Source organism: Brachycentrus maculatus, unplaced genomic scaffold, assembly GCF_059751285.1.
Source record: "Brachycentrus maculatus isolate JH-2025_06_01 unplaced genomic scaffold, ASM5975128v1 h1tg000075l, whole genome shotgun sequence".
Lineage (NCBI taxonomy): Eukaryota > Metazoa > Arthropoda > Insecta > Trichoptera > Brachycentridae > Brachycentrus > Brachycentrus maculatus.
Genome location: NW_028280829.1, coordinates 68,444 through 91,840, shown reverse-complemented (window position 1 = coordinate 91,840; position 23,397 = coordinate 68,444). Strand labels below are relative to the sequence as shown.

General features: G+C 30.4%; 1 protein-coding gene across 1 annotated transcript in view; it reads right to left on the bottom strand.

Annotated features, from left to right (window-relative positions):
- The window catches only part of LOC148311108 (immunoglobulin superfamily DCC subclass member 3-like), a gene marked incomplete at its 5' end in the record, with an annotated part of 50,416 nt that extends 43,601 nt beyond the window's left edge, over positions 1-6,815 (bottom strand). Inside the window, one exon of the mRNA XM_088257219.1 lies at positions 6,676-6,815. Within this exon, the coding sequence (XP_088113345.1) occupies positions 6,676-6,815 (140 nt within the window). The remainder of the gene's footprint in view (positions 1-6,675) is intronic.
- Between the last annotated feature and the right edge of the window lie 16,582 nt (positions 6,816-23,397).

Genomic DNA, 23,397 nt, shown 5'->3' with positions numbered 1-23,397 from the left:
ATTCTACCCATGGTTGACAGCCACACTACTCAAATTCTTGGAAATTCTGTAAATTATATATGAACCAATTTTGAAACATTGTTCTTGAATCACTAGAACTTCACTAGAGACATCTATTGGTGAAATGAAAAGAAGCTTTATTATTGAGCAGAAACTATTTTATTAGTATGAGAGATCCGAATTCTGAATTATAATCACACACGAGAAACGCCAAAAAATATCATTTTCATTTTAATTTTTGTTTTATTACAGTATCATAAAAGTGGTATTACAGTAAACGATGAATTATAAGGATTACCATACCACAAACTTATCAATGATTTTAATATACAAAATATTCCATATTCTTCTTCATCTATGTTGAGATGTCTAAATGTAACAAGATACAAATAATATAATACTTTGTGTATCGTTTGATGTCGCTCTGCAGTTTAAATGGTAATTTCGCTAGTACTAAGACAGTCCTCTCGGGGAAGCTTTTCATTAAGGGTTACATTTCCTCGCGGCGTCTCGGCAGATTAAATCAACAACTCGATGCCGGGGCAAGATGAAGTGCAAAGCAATTTAAGCTCTATGTTGCACCAGATAAACGAGTCGTAAAATGAAAACCGTTGTGTTTTGATGGAAAACATTTCAGTAAAAAGCAATTTAAAAACGACTTCTTTTCAACCCTTAGCTGCCTGAATCCTGTTTTCAATTTCCATGTATTTTATTTGTTTATTTTAATCCTGTAAATTATATTTTACTTCATTTTGACATCTCAGCATGATGAAGAATAATGTAAGAGTCCAAGTATTTACAGGGCTTATGAACTGTTATAGGCTGGTTAAGTGATCACTTTATATATCGCTCACTCCTTTCAAGAACGTCACAAATCAAAAAACTAGATTTTTCAGGAGAACGTTTTAAAGTTTAAAAATATAATACAATATATTAAAAATAAATATCAAGTCACTTATTGAACTTTTTACTGTGCAACAGATCTTTTTAGGTAAAACCTGAAGGTTTTTTCTCCATTTGAAAAATATTTAGTTTATTTAAAAAAAGAATTAAACAATACCTTTTCCTCAAAATGCAAAAAACAACACATTCTGCCCTGTAGCGGGTAAATATTAAGCTAAAAATATGCCGCTTTTGCTGGGATATTGTACATTTTCTGGGCATTCCGAAAACACGCACAACTGAAAATTGACGATTTTTGATTTATGACGTTCTTGAAAGGAGTGAGCGATATGTGTAACATTCACCAATCTACCCATGATTGACAACTATACAACTCAAAAATTTGAAACTTCTACTTTATCTTACATCTAATGACGCTTTGCGTGTGATTGGTTTGAGAAAATTTTTATTTTTAAACGACAGTTTAAACCAACGTTTATATCGATCATGCACATATTCTATGTAATAAAAGGGTTTCTGATAAATAAAAAAAATCTTAACTCATATGTACTGGGAAAAGAAATTGATCACATATTTAGGAATTACAACAATTTGAGTAGTGTGGTTGTCAATCATGGGTGGAATGTTGGACGTGTTTAAAGTGATCACTCAAACAGCCTATGACAGGTCATAAGCCCTGTAAATATCCAGATTTCAATATACTCCTTAGACGAGGCACTGCATCGTATTGACGCAATGTTGTATTGATTGTTAACTATACGAAGGCAAGGTGATCACTCCTGCGCCTCAGGAGCCAGTCCAGAGTAATATTAAATAAATATAAGAGTGTAAAATCACTAATATTTATTCCCAATCCCCCTGGGTATCGAACCTGGGACTTCCAACACGGTAGCTGTTCCTTACAAATTTGTGTATTTTTTATAAGAATTTGTGTTTAAAAATTGTATTCATAAATGTATGCGGGATGAACAAAGAGACGCAGTTCATCGACTTTATTTGTTTATAATATTATCCCCACCACATGTTACTCCTTTAAAATCGTATAGAAAAGGTGGAGGGCAAATTTTTGTGTACTCAGATAAGATTAAAATTCAAACGTATATACGTCGCGCTCGCTCTTTGTCTATTGGCGTCGCTTTGTTCTTCTCGCCCTTATAACTTTAATAATTTTCGATAAATAAATAATTATCTTCATTTGTGCGTTTCCGTCTTCCTCATCAGTGTTGCAGTACCATTAGTCGTTACAGTAGCTAAACATGCAGACCATTATACCACGGAGGTGAACAAACACCACTTCACTACTGGGGAAAAAAATACAAAAATACAATGATAAAAAATGTATAAATATTCATATTATTTTTTGACATCTCATCAAAGATGAAGAAGAATATGGAAGTCTGGGCATTTACGGGGCTTACGATCGTCATAGGCTGGTTTGAGTGATCACTTTACACACGTGTAACATCTCACCAATAGATGTCTCTAGTGAAGTTTTAGTGATTCATGAACAAGGTTTCTAAATTGGTTCATATATATAGAACTTCCAAGAATTTGAGTAGTGTGGTTGTCAATAATGGGTAGAATTGGTGAATGTTACACGTGTGTAAAGTGATCACTCAAACCAGCCTATGACGGTCGTAAGCCCCGTAAATGCCCAGACTTCCATATTCTTCTTCATCTTTGATGAGATGTCAAAAAATAATATGAAAATAACTCCTGTAATTGGAGATAATCCAGATTTTGTGAACAAGTATTTGGACACACTCAAAATGTTGTATAAATATTCATCTGTGGATCCTGAACTCCAATTAAGGAATTTCGATAAAAGTAATGACGACGTAGAAATCTCTACCTAATTGGATATTTATGGTTGAATTACTCCATATTTTCGAGTTCCGACATTTCATTCAATTAATAGTTGGAGGCTCGTTATACCGAGGCACCAGCATCAGTATGTATTACGTCACGACCTCATTACTATCAGAGCTAACTGATTACAGAGGATTAACAGAGTAATGAGAATATCTCGGGAGTATTCTGCTGCAGGCAAATCCCAAATTGTCCCTGTTACATTACTAACAGCTGCCGTCCTTTTGATATTCTTATATTTATGAATTTTTTGACAATTAATTTACTACAATATGGATTTTCAACCTATGCATGATAAATCAATATACAGTGGAACCTCTATCTATCGTTCCTTGAATAATCAATTTCCCGGATGTGTCATTTATTTCTTCTATCCCGACTTAATTTCACACTAAACTAAACCGCATCGATCGTTTCTCTATCACCATTTACCGCATTTATCGTTCGAATTAAGCTGCATGTTTGATACATTTTTTCTGTTTTTTTTAACATTATTTCCAATTTTCTTACATTCGACGGCAACGTATGGGATATAAACTATCAAAAGATTGTGTAACCGATAGCAGGAGAGGTCGATATTGATGAAAAGGAGCCGCTGCCTGTACCTGCATTTCCAGAAGCGTGCACGCTCTTTGAAAGAAAACTTTCTACAACGCACATTCAATAACCGATGCTGAAAAAAATACTATTTGCAAAGCCGAAAATATACTATTGACTTACGAAAATAAAACAGTTAAAAACAATAAGTATTTTTGAAAATTCTTTCAGGTTTGTATTTTTTTAAATAAATACATTTGCATCTGAAACATGTATTCTTCTTAGAATTTTAGCCTACGAATGGTTATGCAGATTGGGAGGACGGTATCTTTACTCGGTCGTATCTATTTGCGTATCGACCTCTTAAATCGCGCATTCATTGTTTTCCCGCATTCATAGTTTATTTTAATAGGTCCCTTTAAAAACGATAGATAGAGGTTTTAATGTATACTACTATTAAACGTGTCTAAACTGGGAATATATACATATCTTTTGCTTTTGTATAAAAGAATATGGAAGCTTTATACACGGGTATAACATTATGTTACTTATTAAAAATCCTTATTATTTTTAGTGTGTCCATATACTTGTTCACAAATCTGGTCTATCTCCAATTATATATGGATTTATTTTATAAATTTTTATAGCTATTTTACGCACTCAGAATTAGTAAAAATATCCAGACCATATTCTTCTTTATCTATATTGAGTATTTTTTTTTGACATCTCATCAAAGACGAAGAAGAATATGGAAGTCTGGGCATTTACGGGGCAGATGTCAAAAAAAAATAATATGAAAATAACTCCTATAATTGGAGATAATAAAGATATATGTGAACAAGTATTTGGACACACTCAAAATGTTGTAAATAAATTAACTGGTCAAATTATAAGCTTGAAAATAATAAAAATAAAAATTATAATTTCCGGCGTTTCTCATGTACATATGTGATTATAATCCAGGATTCGGACCTTACATACTAATAAAAGAGTTTCTGCTCAATAATAAAGCTTCTTTTCATCTTAGCAATAGATGTCTCTAGTGAAGTTCTAGTGATTCAAGAACGTCGGCTCGAAATTGGTTCATATATGTATATGGAACTTCCAAGAATTTCAGTAGTGTGGTTGTCAATAATGGGTAGAATTGTTGAATGTTACACGTGTGTAAAGTGATCACTTAAATCAGCCTATGACGGTCGTCAGCCCCGCAAATGCCCAGACTTCCATATTCTTCTTCATCTTTGATGATATATCAAAAAAATAATATGAAAATAATTACTATAATTGGAGATAATCCAGATTTGTGAACAAGTATTTGGACACACTCAAAACGTTGTGAATTATAATACTCTATTATGTATAACTTCATCAATTCATCGTCATATTTCACATCGCGGATATCATCATCGCTTCCATCAATCCACCCCCCCCCCGCCGTACGTGTGCACTGCCAAACACGTGTACAGACAGCCGAACACGTGTTCCGGCGCCGTAATGGTGAATTCACGTGACGTAGCACGTAACGCGATCGTCATTTGTTCTAGAAGGCTTCAAATACACTCATCCATCACTCCCGGGCGAGGCAGTACACAGATATTGTTAAATAACCAATGTGTGGGTGCTATTCTCGAGCGCTTAGCTGAAAAGTGGAGTGAAAGAAGGTTGACCCTTTAATTGCCTGATGGTATTATGATATTATAACATTATTTAAACTCCCTAAAGAAATTTAAAAAAAAGAAGATAAAAAGAAAAAAAATTAATGCCCATTACGTATAAATCTTGAAAAAAAAATGAAAAAAATAGTATTATACCATTAAATATATAAAACATTAAACCTTGAATGTAAGTCCCTCTCCAAGCACAAGAGCTCAGTCTCTTTTTTGGAGAGGCACAGCGAATCTAAAACTATAAGTTTGCCATATGTATAAATGTTTTGAAATTGTATTATGTTGTATTTAAAAATGTAACTATATTAAATAAATAAATAAAAAAGTAAAATATTAACTGTTTTAAAAAAAAGATAAATATTTCGCTCACTCCTTTCAACAACGGCATTTATCAAAAATCGTCAATTTTCAGTTGTGCGTGTTTTCGGAATGCCCAGAAAATGTACATAAAAAGCGGCATATTTTTAACTTAATATTTACCCGCTACAGGGCAGAAAATGTTGTTTTTGCATTTTGAAGAAAAGGCATTGTTTAATTATTTTTTTAAACATACCAAATATTCAAATGGAGAAAAATCTTCAGGTTTTACCTAAAAAGATCTGTTGCATAGTAAAAAGTTCAATAAGTGGCTTGATATTTATTTTTAATACATTGTGTTATATTTTTAAACTTCAAAAACGTTCTCCTGAAAAATCTAGTTTTTTGATTTATTACGTTCATGAAAGGAGTGAGCGATATGGCAAACTTATAATTTTAGTTTTGCTGTGCCTCTCAAGAAAGAGACTGAGCTCTTGTGCTTGGAGAGGGACTTAGACGCAAGGTTTATTGTTTTATTTGATCAATGGTAAAATAGTCTTTTTCTTTTCTTTTGTATATTGATATCTTCTAATTTTTATATTTCTTTAGGGAGTTTATTGAAGTATTTGATTCCTTAGTATATAGAGTTTTGTTGAAATTGTTCAGTATTACATTTTGGAGTTTCAAAATCATTTTGGAATCTCGAAGATAAGTTTTTTTTAAAAATTATTATTCGAATTTTATTTTTTATTTTATTTATTCGGGAATCGCACAGCTTACATATAAAAAAATGATATAAAAAACAAAAGTTACATTAACGATAATAAACATTACATTAACAAAAAATAGTTACGTTAAAAAAAAACCAATAAAACAATTCCACATTTATGGGTATTATATAATAATAATAATAAAACCCTTATCCGCACCCCAATGGTGCATAGGGCACTGCGTCATATAAACGCAGTGTTATCTTGATCGTTTACACATGAAGGAAAGGTGATCAGCCCTCCGCTTCAGGTACCAGTCCAGGGTAATATTGAATAAATATTACAGTGAAATATCACAAATATTTATTTGACCCCCCTGGGAATCGAACCCGGGACCTCCAGAACGGTAGCCGAGCGTGCTGACCATTACACTACGGAGGCGGACATATAAAATAATGACATAATCACATATAATGACATAAAAAATAATGACATATAAAATAATGACATATAAAATAATAGATTTAGCAAGAAGGAGAAGAAGGAACTGGAAAAGATATTCATATATATATGTAGCATAGCAATATATTCCTCATATTTTCTTTGTCCTTAATTGTCCAGGCGTCTCCATCGGTAAGGATTTATCGATATACATAGGAATCGATATGTATTTATGTATTTATTGTACTCACCGGGGGCTCTGCTTCGTCCTTGTACCAGCGAGGGGTGGCCGGAGGGTTGCTGTCAACTTCACATCTCAAGGAAATGGGGGTGCCTTCCGATAGCGGAAATCCAAAGCCAGGAACCCGGCTAATTGCGAATCTGGGAGGATCTGGAACAAAGGAAGAGGTGCGGTTATTTTAGGGAACACAAAAAATAGGTAAAGCTTTTATAATAAGGAAGGTTTAATTGTTTATATAACAGTCAACCTGGTGAAATAAGTCATTCAATATCCTTCAGAAACTTGGACACGATAAAAATATTGTGGTTCAAAAAAATAAGTTCAAGGACCAGTAATTAGTAGCCCGCAACTTGATTTTTTGTACAAACTCCAGGTTACATTTAAAGATATTTCACATTTCTTGGTAATATTTATTCTTTCTTACAATGATTAATGAAAACATTTGTTTTTATACCTCTTGAGTTTTATTAAAGACTACTAGTTTCAGACGCTAAACTTCCTTCATTCAGGTCTGAATAATAACTGTTATTTAGACCTGATTGATGGAAGTTTAGCTTCTGAAACTAGTAGTCTTTAATATAACTCAAGTGGTATAAAAACAAGTGTTTTCTTTAATCATTGTAACATGTCTTACCACAAAGTTAATGCCAAAACAATAAATAAAATATCCTTTTTAATTTATGACACGTGTTTCGATGCATTCCGCATCTTTTCGGTGTTTAAAACTAATATGAAATGCATTTATACTCGTACCACAATAGATTTTAATCAATAGTGGTATTTACTTAATAAAACTTAATTAAAAAATATTGTAAAAATATAAGAAAGTATCGATTTCCTAACCAACAAAATATTGAACTGAAATGCTAAGTCTGAATAGAACGATCAAGAGTTTTGGTTTGGTTTAGGTGAAGTTTTGACATTGATCCTAGACAGTCCCAAAACTTTCCTATTCCCAGATTTAAGACGTGTTTTGAAGGAATATCGGCTTATCAAAAAATCTCTGCAAAGATATCTATAAAAATACAATGTATCTCATACAAATCAGAGATTGCTGTCTAAACACATCAAATAATTACATAAAAAATATTTTTCAACACCTCCAAATCTATTGAATAACTCATCGCATGTGCATCACATACGTATTGTAGTTACAGCTAAACAAATTTAATGCTAAGCAATAATATATTTATATATATATATATATATATGTATATATATATATATATATATATATATATATATATATATATATATATATATATATATATATATATATATATATATATATATATATATATATATATATATATATATATATATATATATATATATATATATATATATATATATATATATATATATATATATATTTATATATATAAATATATATATATATAAATATATATATATATATATATATATATATATATATATATATATATATATATATATATATATATATATATTAAAATTTATATTTGAAGTTATTTTCTACATTGTGATTTTCCATTTTATAATTAAAATGTAACTTTGTTTTAAAATCACTTTAAATATTTTATTATAACTTAATTATAATGTCTACCGTTTTTCCAGCAAACCGCTTCTCAATACTGTTACTTTCGAAAACTACAGATGTTTTCATCGACAAGTGATTACGAAAACAAAGTCCCCTTCATTAGTTACAACCCCACCGGTGGGTGGGCTTATAGCTACCTGAATGATTTTGTGCTCGTTATTTTTTGTTATTGCCTGTCGATGAAAACTTCTAAAGTTTTCTTAATAGTTGTGTGAATTAAAACTCAGTAAGTGGTTTAATACAAGTGTGGAGGTGGTCACCAAAACGTTACATTTCCAATATAAATTATTTTAAATAATCAGGAATTCTAGCTTGTAAAATTGTTACGTTTTGGTGCGATTTAATGATTTCATATTGGTTTAACACAGGATTGGTCACGTTTTGTCGTGACTTTAATTAAGATTTCGATAGAATACAGTAAACAGAACAGATTTGCATTTAAAGGATTTTTTGTGCAATATCGGAAGAGTAACTTTTTGGTGAGGACCTCCACATAAGTATTTAAATTAATATCTTTATAAAAATAATTAACTTTGTTTTCACCACTTTTTTATTATTACAATTCATCCTACCGGTTTCAACAATACATTGTCATCATCAGGGTTTATTTTAAATCAAAAACATTAAAATAGTTAAAATACTCTCACCAAAAACTTCCACACACTCCATAAAAACCCTAAATGTTATAAATCTTATAAAACCTAAATGTTTATAACATTTAGGTTTTTTATGAAGTATGTGGAAGTTTTTGGTGAGAGTATTTTAATGTTTTTGATTTAAAATAAACCCTGATGATGACAATGTATTGTTGAAACCGGTAGGTTCAATTGTATTATAAAAATTCTAAATGTTTAAATTATTATTTTATTATTATTATTATTTAATTATTTATGGAGTATGTGGAAGTTTTTGGTGAAAGTATTTTAATGTTTTTATTGTTTTTGATTTAAAATAAACCCTAATGATGACAATGTATTGTTGAAACCGGTAGGTTGAATTGTATTGATAAAAAAGTTGTGAAAACAAAATTCATTATTTTTATAAAGATATCATAAAATGTGCCACAAAGTATCTGCGGAAAACATTCAAGAAATTTAAATTAATAATTGTTTTTCTAGTGCTTCAGTATAAAGTTTATTTAAAAAAAAATCATTGTAATTTTGTTATCAAAGGGTTGAAAGTTGGTCTAGGGGCTGAAAAAGCGGGTTTACAGAAATGGTTTCTGATTGGACGAGCTCCATAATAAAATGTCTGAAAAGTTTCGACGGTCTTGTAGATTATGTAATTCCACGGCGGAACATTCCCTGCAATTCTAATTTGCTAAACATGGCTACGTGCATAATGTGTACGGTGCCATTATAGAGACAGAGTAGCCGGCATACTGATTACGGGCCATAGGCAAAACCACGTAACCAAATATGTAACTATTTAAAAAAAAACTCGTTTGATACCACTGATTGAGTCTCATTTCGCTACACACGACTAGTTTCGAAAACTACAGTTGTTTATTGTAACTGCAGACAGTTTGGTAGAGTTCCATTAAAAATTTTTGGGTAACATGTTATATCACTCTTTCAAAGAAATCCACATTCCCAACCATAATATGTAACCCTAGATCTAATAATATTTAATAATAGCAATTATTGTTAGTACAGAAGGACATTCTGTAATTTTTTTTGTCAGTGTTTGATAATGACGTAATAAGACGAAACCCGTCACATATAGTCATATATATTTATATATATATATATATATATATATATATATATATATATATATATATATATATATATATATATATATATATATATATATATATATATATATATATATATATATATATATATATATGTATATAAATATATATATATACATATATATATATATATATATATATATATATATATATGTATATATATATATATATATATATATATATATATATATATATATATATATATATATATATATATAAATATATATAAATGTATATATATATATATATATATATATATATATATATATATATATATATATATATTTATATATATATATATATATATATAAATATGTATATATATATAAATATATATATATATATATATATATATATATATATATATATATATATATATATATATATATTTATATATATATATATATATATATATATATATATATATATATATATATATATATATATATATATATATATATATATATATATATATATATATATATATATATATATATATATATCGATAAAATTAAGAAAGGTGTGTTGAGATGGTTTGGACGTGTAGAACGAATGAGTGAGGAAAGAACGGTAAAAAAAAATTATGAGGCGAATGTTAGTGGGAAAAGAAGCAGAGGAAGACCGAGAAAAACATGGCACGATCAGGTATGCCAAATACTTGAAAGTGGTCAGGTTAGGAGTCGTAACAATCGGCGGGTATGTATGAGGAGATGCATGAACGTGGAAGAGGCGAAGAATGTTTGCAAGGACAGAGTGGTGTGGCGCTCTATTCTCTCTGCCTACCCCTGCGGGGAAGCGGCGTGATGGTTAGTTAGTTAGTTAGTTTATATATATATTTATATATATATATATATATATATATATATATATATATATATATATATATATATATATATATATATATATATATATATATATATATATATATATATATATATATATAAATATATATATATATATATATATATATTTATATACATGTATTTATAAACATGCTTATTCTTAGGTCTTTTGTACGCTAATCGGCGTTCGCTTTAAGAAAAATATCAAAATACTAAACTAAGTGAAAATTACATCATGGAAGAACAACCTTAAATAAAATTTGAAATGCTTCGACCCCCAAAGGATGCGAGGTTCTGCTTTGAGGGGGTCGCAGGGTGTAATTCCCCGTTGCTGACAGCCTGGGTGAAATATTGGACTGTGCGCTGTCTACTGTCTACCCCACCCATTATGCACGCTTCACAATCATCGCCTAATTTAATGATTTGGAAATATTGCGGATGTGATGCAGGCCTATGCGTTGGCAATAATTTTACCGAAATCACCTGTCAAGCTTTAATTTTGCCATTAATTATTGGCTGATTCTTTGTCCGCCTGAATGGTGTGATGGTAAGCGTGTTTATCTACCGTGCTGGAGGTCCTAGGTTCGATTACCAGGGGGGAGGGGGGTGAACATGAATACTCGTGTCTTTATTGTGCTTGAATTACTAGAATTTTACAAGAGACATCCATGATGATGAAAATGATATACTAGCGTATACCAAGGTATACTAGCGTTTCTCATTTACGTAATTATAATCCAGGATTCGGACCTTACATACAAATAAAAGCTTATTTAAACTCACCAATAGTGTTTTTACACTGATTTTTTTTTAATATTACCCTGAAGCGCATGAGTTTTTTTTTTAAATAATTTTTATATGGAAATTTCATTTATTGTTTGCCTTGCTTATTATGTACAAGGTTCGTTTCTTCTAATAAAAAATGTTTTATTTTAATATGTGTTGGAAGCGCTGGATGTCTTTATGTAAGCAACACTGCGTCAATGCGATGCAGTGCTCTATGCACCATTGGGTGCGGATAAGGGTAAGAAGAAGAAGAATTAAATATGGCAATTAAAGCATTATTTAACTTTTTTTATTCACTATTTAGTAACGTTCCTTTTATCAATTTTTATAAATTATTATTGTATTTATTTATTTGGTAGTCTCTTTGTGGTAATATCTACATATTTTTAATTTTAGTTTTACTGGGTAAATATCACTTATAGTGGTATGTATTTACCAAGTAAAACTTAATTTTATGTTCATTTCATTATTTTTATTTAATAATGAACATTATAACAAATTCACTAATCACTCAATTTTGGGTGTTTTGCCAAAAAAATAATAACTGTAATGTGCCCGCACGTTTCCTATGCCTAGGGCACATCTAACAATACTTATAAAACTGTTTGAAAGGAAATTACATTTTGACATCTCGACACAAATAAAGAAGAATATGGAAGCCAGGGTTTTTTCAAGGCTTACGATTTAACATGGGCCGGTTTAAGTAATAAATTTATAATCTTGTGACATTCATACCCATGATCCGGTTGACATTATAATTAAGTAATAATTAAATATTTATAGTGATTTTAAAACAAAGTTACGTTTTAATTATAAAAAAAGCATTGCCATCATTTTCTGTACATCGTGTAGCTAAGTACCGTCTATGGGCGAGTTGAGTACATAGTAAGTGCGAAGGTGTATGTAGGTTGATATATTAAGGAAGTTTTGTCTATTAGCGGATTCCGTGCGCTCGCAGTATTAAACAAGCTTAATTTTTACGCAAGAAAAGTTTTTTAAGAGTTTTACCGTCTGAGCTTAAAATTATATAAGCAAAACAACTCATATTAATTGAGTGAGAGGCGTGAGCCACGCTTTTATTAAATTAACCACTGTTTTACGGTTGTTTTTTTAAGATAAAAAAGTTAAAAGTAACAAATTCGTAGCAATTAAAACATACATAAAAATAAAATAATCACTTAAAAATGTACAATTTTTTTGAAAAACTTACGGATTTAGTGGTGTCGTATTTAGAAAATGCGAAAAGACGAACGACACAAATAAATGAGCTATGTGACATGTTTTGTCCGCCTCCGCAGTGTAATGGTCAGCACGCTCGGCTACCGTTCTGGAGGTCCCGGGTTCGATTCCCAAGGGGGTAAAAATAAATATAAGCGATTTTTTCACTGTAATATTTATTCAATATTACCATGGACTGGTAACTGAAGTGGAGGGCTGATCACCTTCCCTTCATGTGTAAACGATCATGATAACACTGCGTGTATAAGACACAGTGCCCTATCACCATTGGGGTGCGGATAAGGGTTTTATTATAATTTTTTTTTTTAAGATAAAAAAGTTGTTTTGACGAGTAACAAATTCGTAGCAATTAAAATATGCATAAAATTAAATTATCACTTAAAAACGTATAATATTTTGATAAACTTACGGATTTCGTGGTGTCTTATTTAGAAAATGAGACTAGACGAATGACACAAATAAATGAGCTATGTGACATATCTCGACTAATTTTAGATATTTAATCCATAGTTTCTATTGTATTTTATTGATTTTAGGGATAAACCTTATATATGTATTATTTCCTATACACATTCACTATCATTTTAAATATATAAAAGCTAAATAAGTTATATATCCTTGTACATAATAGGTAAATATATTTTTTATTATTTTTTTTTTTTCATTTTAATGAAGCCTCCACGAGAATTTTCTAAGACAAGTAATAATTTTTTTTTAAAGTCACTCGTATCATACACATATCATCACATTTTTGAGTACATTTTTACGTAAATACGATAGTTTCGAGAACTAGAGATATTCTCATAAGCAGGTTCTCGAAACGGTTTGGGGTCAAATTTGGGTTTCTCCACTTGATAGTTTTATATTATCCACTGACACTTCGTGATGGAATTGCATTTAAATATATTATTAGATTAAAACCAATATTTTTAGCTTTTTAAAGTTGAAAAGCTAAAATTATTGGTTTTAATCTAATAATATATTAAAATATTATATCATTATCGATAAAATTAACAAAGGTGTGTTGAGATGGTTTGGACATGTAGAACGAATGAGCGAGGAAAGAACGGTAAAACATATTTATGAGGCAAATGTTAGCGGGAAAAGAAGCACAGGAAGACCGAGAAAAACATGGCACGATCAGGTATGCCAAATACTTGAAAGTGGTCAGGTTAGGAGTCGTAACAATCGGCGGGTATGTATGAGGAGATGCATGAACGTGGAAGAGGCGAAGAATGTTTGCAAGGACAGAGTGGTGTGGCGCTCTATTCTCTCTGCCTACCCCTGCGGGGAAGCGGCGTGATGGTTAGTGCATAATATATGACTTAATAGTTATTTAAACATTGACATCTCAAAATAGATGAAGAAGTATTTAAGTAAAAATTTTATTGTTATTTTTATAATGCAAGGTTGTTTTAAAATTTCAGGAGGAAAATTTGCCTTTATCAAGTATTTCAAATACTTGAAAGTGGTCAGTGAAAATAATCGTCGGGGACGTATGAGAAGAATTGTTTGAAAAGACAGAGTAGTGTGACGTTCTATTCTTTTTGCCTACCCCTGCGGTAAGTGGAGTGAATGTGTATGTAAAAAAAAATCTGCCCTTTTTCGAATATAATTTCCATTAAAACTCATCAGTCAAAGGGTTAATTACACATTCACCTTGCGGTCGCGTTATACAATTACGTATGTAGGTACCTACATATGAACATTTCGCATAATTTAAACACGGTACACAGGTAATGAACGGGTTATTAATGAATGGAAGCGGTGATAAACCCTATCCACGCTTCAAATCTAGCACCCGACCCGTGTAGCTCATGCGATAGTAGTGCGCGTCTCCACCCGTCGATGTTGGGTGAACTAGACCAGTGTTTCGCAAACTTTTTCCGTTCAAGGTACACCTGCCAAATCAAGAAATTTAAGAGGTACACCAAAGATAAAAACAATGTTTATTTAATATAAGGAAGAGTTGTTTACGGTGGTATGGACATGTGCAGCGAATGGATAACGAGAGAATGACTATGAAAATATATGTGGCTAATGTGAGAGGGAAAACAGAACGAGGATGACCGAAAAAGACTTGGCACGATCAGATCAATCAGAACCTTAAATCTGGCGGTGTCAAAAGTCTGGGTAATCGGAGGGCATGTATGACTAGATGTATGGATGTGGAGGAGGCGAGGAGTGTATGTCAGGACAGAAAAGTGCGGCGTTCCATCCTCTCTGCGTTAACCCTGCGGGCTAACGGCGTGATGGTAGTAGTAGTAGTAGTACTTATTTAATTGTAATTAATTATTTGATTAATATAATGCGAAAATATATATCGCTCACTCCTTTCAACAACGTCTTATATCAAAAATCGTCAATTTTCAGTTGGGCAAGTTTTCGGAATGCCCAGAAAATGTACTATATCCCAGCAAAAGCGGTATATTTTAAACTTAATATTTTCTCGCTACAAGGCAGAAAGTGTTGTTTTTGCATTTTGAAGAAAAGGTATTGTTTAATTACTTTTTTAAAATATACTCAATATTTTGCAAATGGAGAAAAAACATTCAGATTTTACCTAAAATGATCTGTTGCACAGTAAAAACTTCAATTAGTGGCTTGATATTTATTTTAAATACATTTTATTCTATTCTTTAACTTTAAAACGATCTCCTGAAAAATCATGTTTTGTTTATATGTGCCGTTATTGAAAGGAGTGAGCGATATAACATATTATGTTAAATGCATAATCTAACCCTGCTTAACTGAGCACAGGCGATCTGAGAAATTGTTGATAAGGCTACTTTCATCTCTTCGTTGATCGTCCACAGGCTTCTCTCTTTTTTTTTAAGCTATTAGAGTCGAAAATCCCGATTTGCACAAGTCGTGGCAAATGGTAAAAAAATACAAAAGCACGCCTTGAAAGCAGTGGATATTCATTTTTTTATGTGCAGCCAAAGATGTGCTAGATCCGTTTCGGGAAATTTCAGTTTTAATATGCGATCAGTTTTTTGTTCAAGAATTATCTTGCTCATTTTTGGTAAGCGACACTTTCCGCGGCACACCACGGTACACCAGTGTATCGTGAAAGGTTTAAAGTACTAAATAACTAACTAACTAACCATCACGCCGCTTCCCCGCAGGGGTAGGCAGAGAGAATAGAGCGCCACACCACTCTCTCCTTGCAAACATTCTTCGCCTCTTCCACGTTCATGCATCTCCTCATCCAAAGTTAACCCGCCAATTGTTACGACTCCTAACCTGACCACTTTCAAGTATTTGGCATACCTGATCGTGCCATGTTTTTTTCGGTCTTCCTCTGCTTCTTTTCCCGCTAACATTCGCCTCATAAATTTGTTTTACCGTTGTTTCCTCACTCATTCGTTCTACATGTCCAAACCATCTTAACACACCTTTCTTAATTTTATCGATAATGCTTATCTCAGCTTTGCATTCCTTCCTTATTTCACTATTCGTACATCTATCATACATCGTTTTGTCGCACATTCTTCTGAGAGATCGCATTTTGACTGCATTCAGTCTACTTTCATCCTTCTTTTGCCAACTCCATGTTTCACATCCATACATTAGAGTTGGAACCAGGACTCCGTTGTGCACTGCCAGTTTAGCTTCCGCTGATAGGTTTTTATTATTTTTATTTAAAGTGGTTTTTCGTAATAAAGTACTACGAAACTGGAAAAATGTGAGTCACTCAAACGCTGAAATCAATGGTTTAGGTGGTTTTTCGAAATGTAGAACCACGAAACTAGAAGAATATAGATATCTATCTAGGGTTATGAGTGGTTTTTCGAAACCGATACCCTGCGTACGCAAGAAGCCAGCGAGGTTTTACCCTACTCACATATTTGCATGTAACTTCCGCCGGGCGGAACCAATACAAAGTGCTGCAGAGTACAGAGCCGGCAATAAATATTCAGGAATTAAACCCGGGCCGTGTTGCCAAAGCCTCGACATCCAACGTCGGTCGGAGTCGGATAAATTAATATGGATTAACCGTCACACTGACGCCTGATGGCTTCCGCGATAAACCCTACTTGCTGATACTAGAGCCGGCAGATTTGATTATAAAACCATCAAATCCCGACGAAATTGGTGTTGAAGGTGTACCAAATTAAAGGGACTACTGTTATCTGACATTCAGTGTTTTAGATCGATTTTTTTGGTAATAAAACAACAACTAAGTATATGATTTTAATATTAGTTTTACGTGGTAAATACCACTATTGATTCGCAAGGCTTTACGATTTTGCATTTATCTGGCTTAGGTGATCACTTTATACAATTGTGTAACGTGGACCGTTTTGACTATTATTAAACATCCGTGCTGCATTAGTTTTTGAAAGAAATAAAAATAAAAAAAAAATAAAAAAATATATATATATATAAATATATATATATATATATATATATGTATATATATATATATATATATATATATATATATATATATATATATATATATATATATATATATAAATACATATATATATATATATATATATATATATATATATATATATATATATATATATATATATATATATATATATATATATATATATATATATATATATATATATATATTGTGATTTACTATATATTTGACGTTAAATTTGTAATTAATTTAATTCTTATTGACGTTAAATTAACTTATAACGAAGTATTTATTGTGATTTAAAAAAATAAATATTTCAACTATTTTAATTATATATATTTTGTTAACAGATGATGCTGCCATCAATTCAAAAAATTTATTTTTTTCTTCTTTTTTTTTGGAGAGAGTCAAAAATGACATTTTAATTTGAGATATAATTTTGCATTTCAGAGTTTTTCAAGTAAATTGGAATTTTTATGTAAAAGAACAATCATATATCAGGATATTCGCTCGGAGGGTTTGTCCTTCCCGCTGAATGTCCAGCACCTCTTATCAATGAACTCCTAAAGTGTCAATAGTGCGGTCATAAAGCATTAAAAAAAGTATGGCAAAAACGTTTAAGTAACTTTAAATAACTAAAATGTTAAAGTAAAATCATTAGTATGGCATATTTCACTCAATTTTGGGTGCTTTGCTAGTAAAAAAATTAAAAAAACAGTCATATTTACAATAAAGCATTTCAAAGTATGTCGAAAACAAATGTAGCTCGCGCTTAATGACGATTTTTAAATATTTTTCTCTCGAGCGCGTATACTCGAAACTGCGCTTACTGAAACCGTGAAAATCGAGGGATTAATACTCCTAAAAACGTAGTGATTCATTACTGATTCGGATCTCAATGTAATATTCAGCAATTACTTGTACAAAGACATGTGTGAATTTGTATAATCATTGTAAAATGTGTAATCAAGGTACATCATAATTTAAATCAAGCCATTATCTTCGCAAGATCATACCTTACCTATTCCCGTCAGATTTTCTACCTCGATTCTAATTCAAACTCCGCATCCTTCTACCTTCAATAATACCAGGGGTACTCGGTGACCCAAAACTGTATATTTGACAATAAAATTATAAAAATGATACATTTTGACAATGACACATATGAATAATTCAATTCCATTATTTTTTGACATCTCAAGATAGATATAGAAGAATATGGAAGTCTAAGCATTTACAGGGCGTACGACCGTCATTGGCTGGTTTTCAAGAATTTGAGTAAGTGGTTGGCAATCATGGGTAGAATCGGTAAATATTACCCGTGTGTAAAGTAATTACGTTAACCAGCTTATGACGATCGTGAGCCCCGTAAATGCCCAGACTTCCATATTTGTTTTAAATTAACAAATAAATGACATTTAAGGCGTATATTATCAAAAACGTAAATAAAAAAACAAGAATACCCGCACAGACACATGGAACAGATCAATATCCGGTGTGATATTTTCTCATATTAACAAATGTGGAATTTAGTAACTGGAATAGTACAAGTACTCTTTGTAACTCATTTATGTGAATGACTCGATTTATATAACTATTGTGTTAAATAAAATAAAAAATACCTGTTATTTATATTAATATATTGCGTATACATTTAACTGCTTTTCATATCCATAAAATTCTTATTCAATATAATTTTTGAAAAGGAAAATAAAATGAAAAAACACTTAACTCTGAAGATTAATACAATATTACAATGAACCCGTATGGCTTAATTTTTTATGTATATTTTTTCAAATGTATTTTGGATTTTTTTAGCACCCAAGAGTTAGTGGGTACCGTGTACTTTAATAATATAGCTCTAGTGAGGACATTACAAGTTGTAAGCAAGAAAGGGGATAAACTTGATTAGTTAGTTGGTGGTACAGAAAAGCTATTAGAAAAGCAATTATTAATGCTGGCAAGGTTTCAGATTAAATTTAGATCAACAATATTCAGTGAACATGATTAAAAATTAAATATTTTTTGGGGTAAAATACTGTAAAATAATTATATTAATAATATTTAGTTTCCTATCCCGTAGAAGTAAGCAGAGATAAACAAACGCTACATTTATATATCGCTAACTCCTTTCAACAAACTCATATTTAAAAAAACTTGATTTTTCAAGAGATCGTTTTTAAGTTAAAGAATGTAATGAAATTTATTAAAAAAAAATATCAAGCTGCTTTTAGGACTTTTAACTGTGCAACAATAAATTTTCTTTTAAGGTAAAACCTAAAAACGCAAATTTATCTTGATCATGACCACATGAAGGAAAGGTGATCAGCCCTCCGCTTCAGGTACCAGTCCAGGGTAATATTGAATAAATATTAGAGTGAAAAAATCATTTATATATTGGCTTGCTCTTTTCATATCGAGCCTTGGAAAAAATAAAACGTAAATAAATATTAAAAATAAAAATACTTTGTTTCAATCCAATCATTTATTAAATTATTTATGGAAAAAAAAAACAGATCTTTTGGTAGAACATTTTCTTTAAAACGTATAACTCAAATAGTACATATTAGCTAACATTGAGTGAAAAAATCAATCATATTTATTTAACTCCCCCTGGGAATTGAGCCCGGGACCTCCAGTACGGTAGCTGAGCATGCTGACTATTACACTACGGAGGCTGAGGCGTATGTAGTTGTATGTATATAGGAGCAAAGGAAGACGACGTCAAAATGAAGTTTTATATCCTGTCTTTACATTTTTTTATTTAATATAATGTCTTTGTATAATATTATAGATATTTACTTTACATTCTCAGTTTTTAAGTAGGTTACATTGTTTAAAAAAGTAGATATGTGAAGTTTTTAATTGGCTAAAAAATCTTGTATATTTATCATGTTATTTTTGTCAATATGTATTCTTTAAAATGTTACCGGACAGCCATTCAAAATAAATTTTCAAACGTTACCTGGAAAATTTTACTATTAAAATAGATTGTGTTGAAAATTTAAAACAAAAAAAAAACAAAAAAAATTATCTTACATATTTCAGCTGCCGTAGCATTTTGTTATTTTATCTGTACACGGTAAACATGCTCGATTTTTTATTTAGGGGGTTGTTTCTGAAATATGTAAATTGAAGGAGTTTATTTGAATAACATCCTTTCTGAGGCTTGTTTCGTCAGCAGTACAAGACTTGAAGGAATAATTGAATATGTAAAGGACATATTTTCCTTAGCGGGATTACGTAAATATGGATGAGACGATGTTTAGAACCTAGAGGCTTTTTCAAGAAATCTTTATTTATTTGTATTTTTTCTTCTTCATTTTATATATATTTATATAAAATGAATATTTATATATATATATATATGTATATATATATATATATATAAATATATATATATATATATATATATATACATATATATATATATATATATATATATATATATATATATATATAAATATATTTATATATATATATATATATATATATATATATATATATATATATATATATATATATATATATATATATATATATATATACAATACATATCGCTCACTCCTTTCAAGAACGTCATAAATCAAAATTTGTCAATTTTCAGTTGTGCATGTTTTCGGAATGCCCAGAAAATGTACTATATCCCAGCAAAAGAGGCATATTTTTAACTTAATATTTACCCGCTACAGGGCAGAAAGTGTTGTTTTTGCATTTTGAGGAAAAGCCATTGTTTAATTATTTTTTTAAATATGCTAAACATTTTTCAAATGGAGAAAAAACCTTCAAATTTTATCTAAAAAGATCTGTTGCACAGTAAAAAGTTCAATTAGTGGCTTGATATTTATTTTTAAAACATTGTGCTATATTTTTAATCTTTAAAAACGTTCTCCTGAAAAATCAAGTTTTTTGATTTATGACGTTCTTGAAAGGAGTGAGCGATATCAGAAATAAAATAAGATTAAAAGAGCTAATATAAAACGACAAATATTTTATTTAAACAGAAAGCATAAAATCAAATAGATGAAAATGAAAAATGTTAGCAAATATGTACTATAAGAGTTATACCATTCAAAGAATATGTTCCAAGTTCTGTTTTTTTTTTCATAAATTATTTAATAAATAATTGGTTTGAAACTTGGTATTTTTATTATTAATATTTACTAACGTTATATTTTTTCCAAGGCTCGAGGTGAAAAGAGCGAGCCTTTATGGTTCAAACAATAAAATAACAACATAATGTTGTTTTACACATATAAGCCTATGAGGCTTATACACTTAAATAAATTATTTTTTTGATCGTAAATAAAGGCAAATTGAGTGTCATCATTCCTGACATTCCTCCCATTTAAGAAATAACAGTGAGATCAACGTCACCGTAATAAAATTATTTTCACTGTTATATCTAAAATGATAATTTAATATCACCCAAGAATGATGGCATTCACTTTGTCTTAATTTAAAATCAAAATAAGAGTTTATTTAAGTGTCTCAAGGGTTTAAAAAGTACATGCATTTTATAAAATACCTACCGTAAATATAAATATAATGTAATTTTATTTCTAATTTTATTTTCTTTTAATCTATTTTTATTTCTAATATCTATTATATTCTTGCCAGTGCCCTTTACTATAACCTAAATAAAATGTATCCCCCACACACAGGTCATGCCTTTCTGGGATCTTTTGTATCTATGTTTTTTTTTTGTACGTGTAATTATAATTTTACCGAAACGCAAAAGTATTTTAAAACAACCCTTAATCTATTATGCTTGAGTTTCTTTGAACAAATCCATCGATTTTTGTATTACTTTGCGATTAAGTGTCGAATTACCATACATCAATCCCCCATAAAACTAACATGGATTCAACCTCAATGTTTGCTGTCAGAATAAGTAATCGCGAATTTCGATCCGTGATTGTTTTCGCAGCAAAGCCTCGGGGAACATGACGATGGGATTTATCAATGGGAATTGTTGCGGCAATCATGGGAACGTACAACCGCTAAGTACTGAGTTCTTAGTACTGGAAATAATGAAGAGAGTGTAAGAGAGGGTAATGCAGGGATAGCGAACCTTTTGAGCCTAAGTGCCAATTTTTTTTATTAATATAATAATATGTCGCATGCCACGTGCCATGGAAATAAAAATGCTCTTGAAAAAATGTGTAACTTTACATTTTCAATATAAACAAAGCATTAATATTTCTTGAATGTTTTTCGCAGATACTTTGTGGCACATTTTATAAACTTTATAAAATAAAACAACTTTGTTTTGAATATTGAAAGCATTAACTTTGTGGATCATATTAATCTATTATTTCGAGAAATAAAAATACTTTGTGTTCTGATCCACTCACATTTTTATTAACCAACTAGTTTCGGCAAAAACCTGTTGCCCTCTTCAGGGTTTCATTTATTATTTAGTAAGAGGGCAACAGGTTGTTGCCGAAACTAGTTGGTTAATAAAAATGTGAGTGGATCAGAACGCAAAGTATTTTTATTTCTCGAAATAATAAAACAACTTTGTTTTAACCACTTTTTTATTGGTACACCTTATTCAACCGGTTTCGACAAGAACCTTGTCATAATCAGGGTTTATGTACTTAATTCTAAAACATTGAAATACTCATAGTAACTTACCCTTCCCTTACCAAAAACTTCCATTAATACATTGAAAAAAATAATTAAGTATATATTAATGGCAAAAAACACGTTATTTTAAAAATAGACTTCATGTATTAAATGTGAAATCAAACACTGTTTTTTTTCATAACTTGGCGAAACAATTGTCACGAAATTGATTTGTATGTGTTTTTTTAACAGTTAAATACAATTTAGCAGAACGTAAAAAATCGGTGTTTGATTTAGCATTCAACACATAAGTTAAAATGGAGTTCTACACATTAAACGCCAAATCCATAAATATATAAATAAAAATAGACTTAATAAAAAAATGAAGTATTTAATAATGCGATTTATTTAAGCATGAACGTCGCCATATCCTAAGTTTCCGTCGTTCGCTAAACTAAACTAATTGATAAACAAAGAAAATACACATGGCTATTTTTATACTACTACTACCATCACGCCGTTTCCTCGCAGGGGTAGGCAGAGAAGATGGAACGCCACACTCTTCTGTCCTGACATAT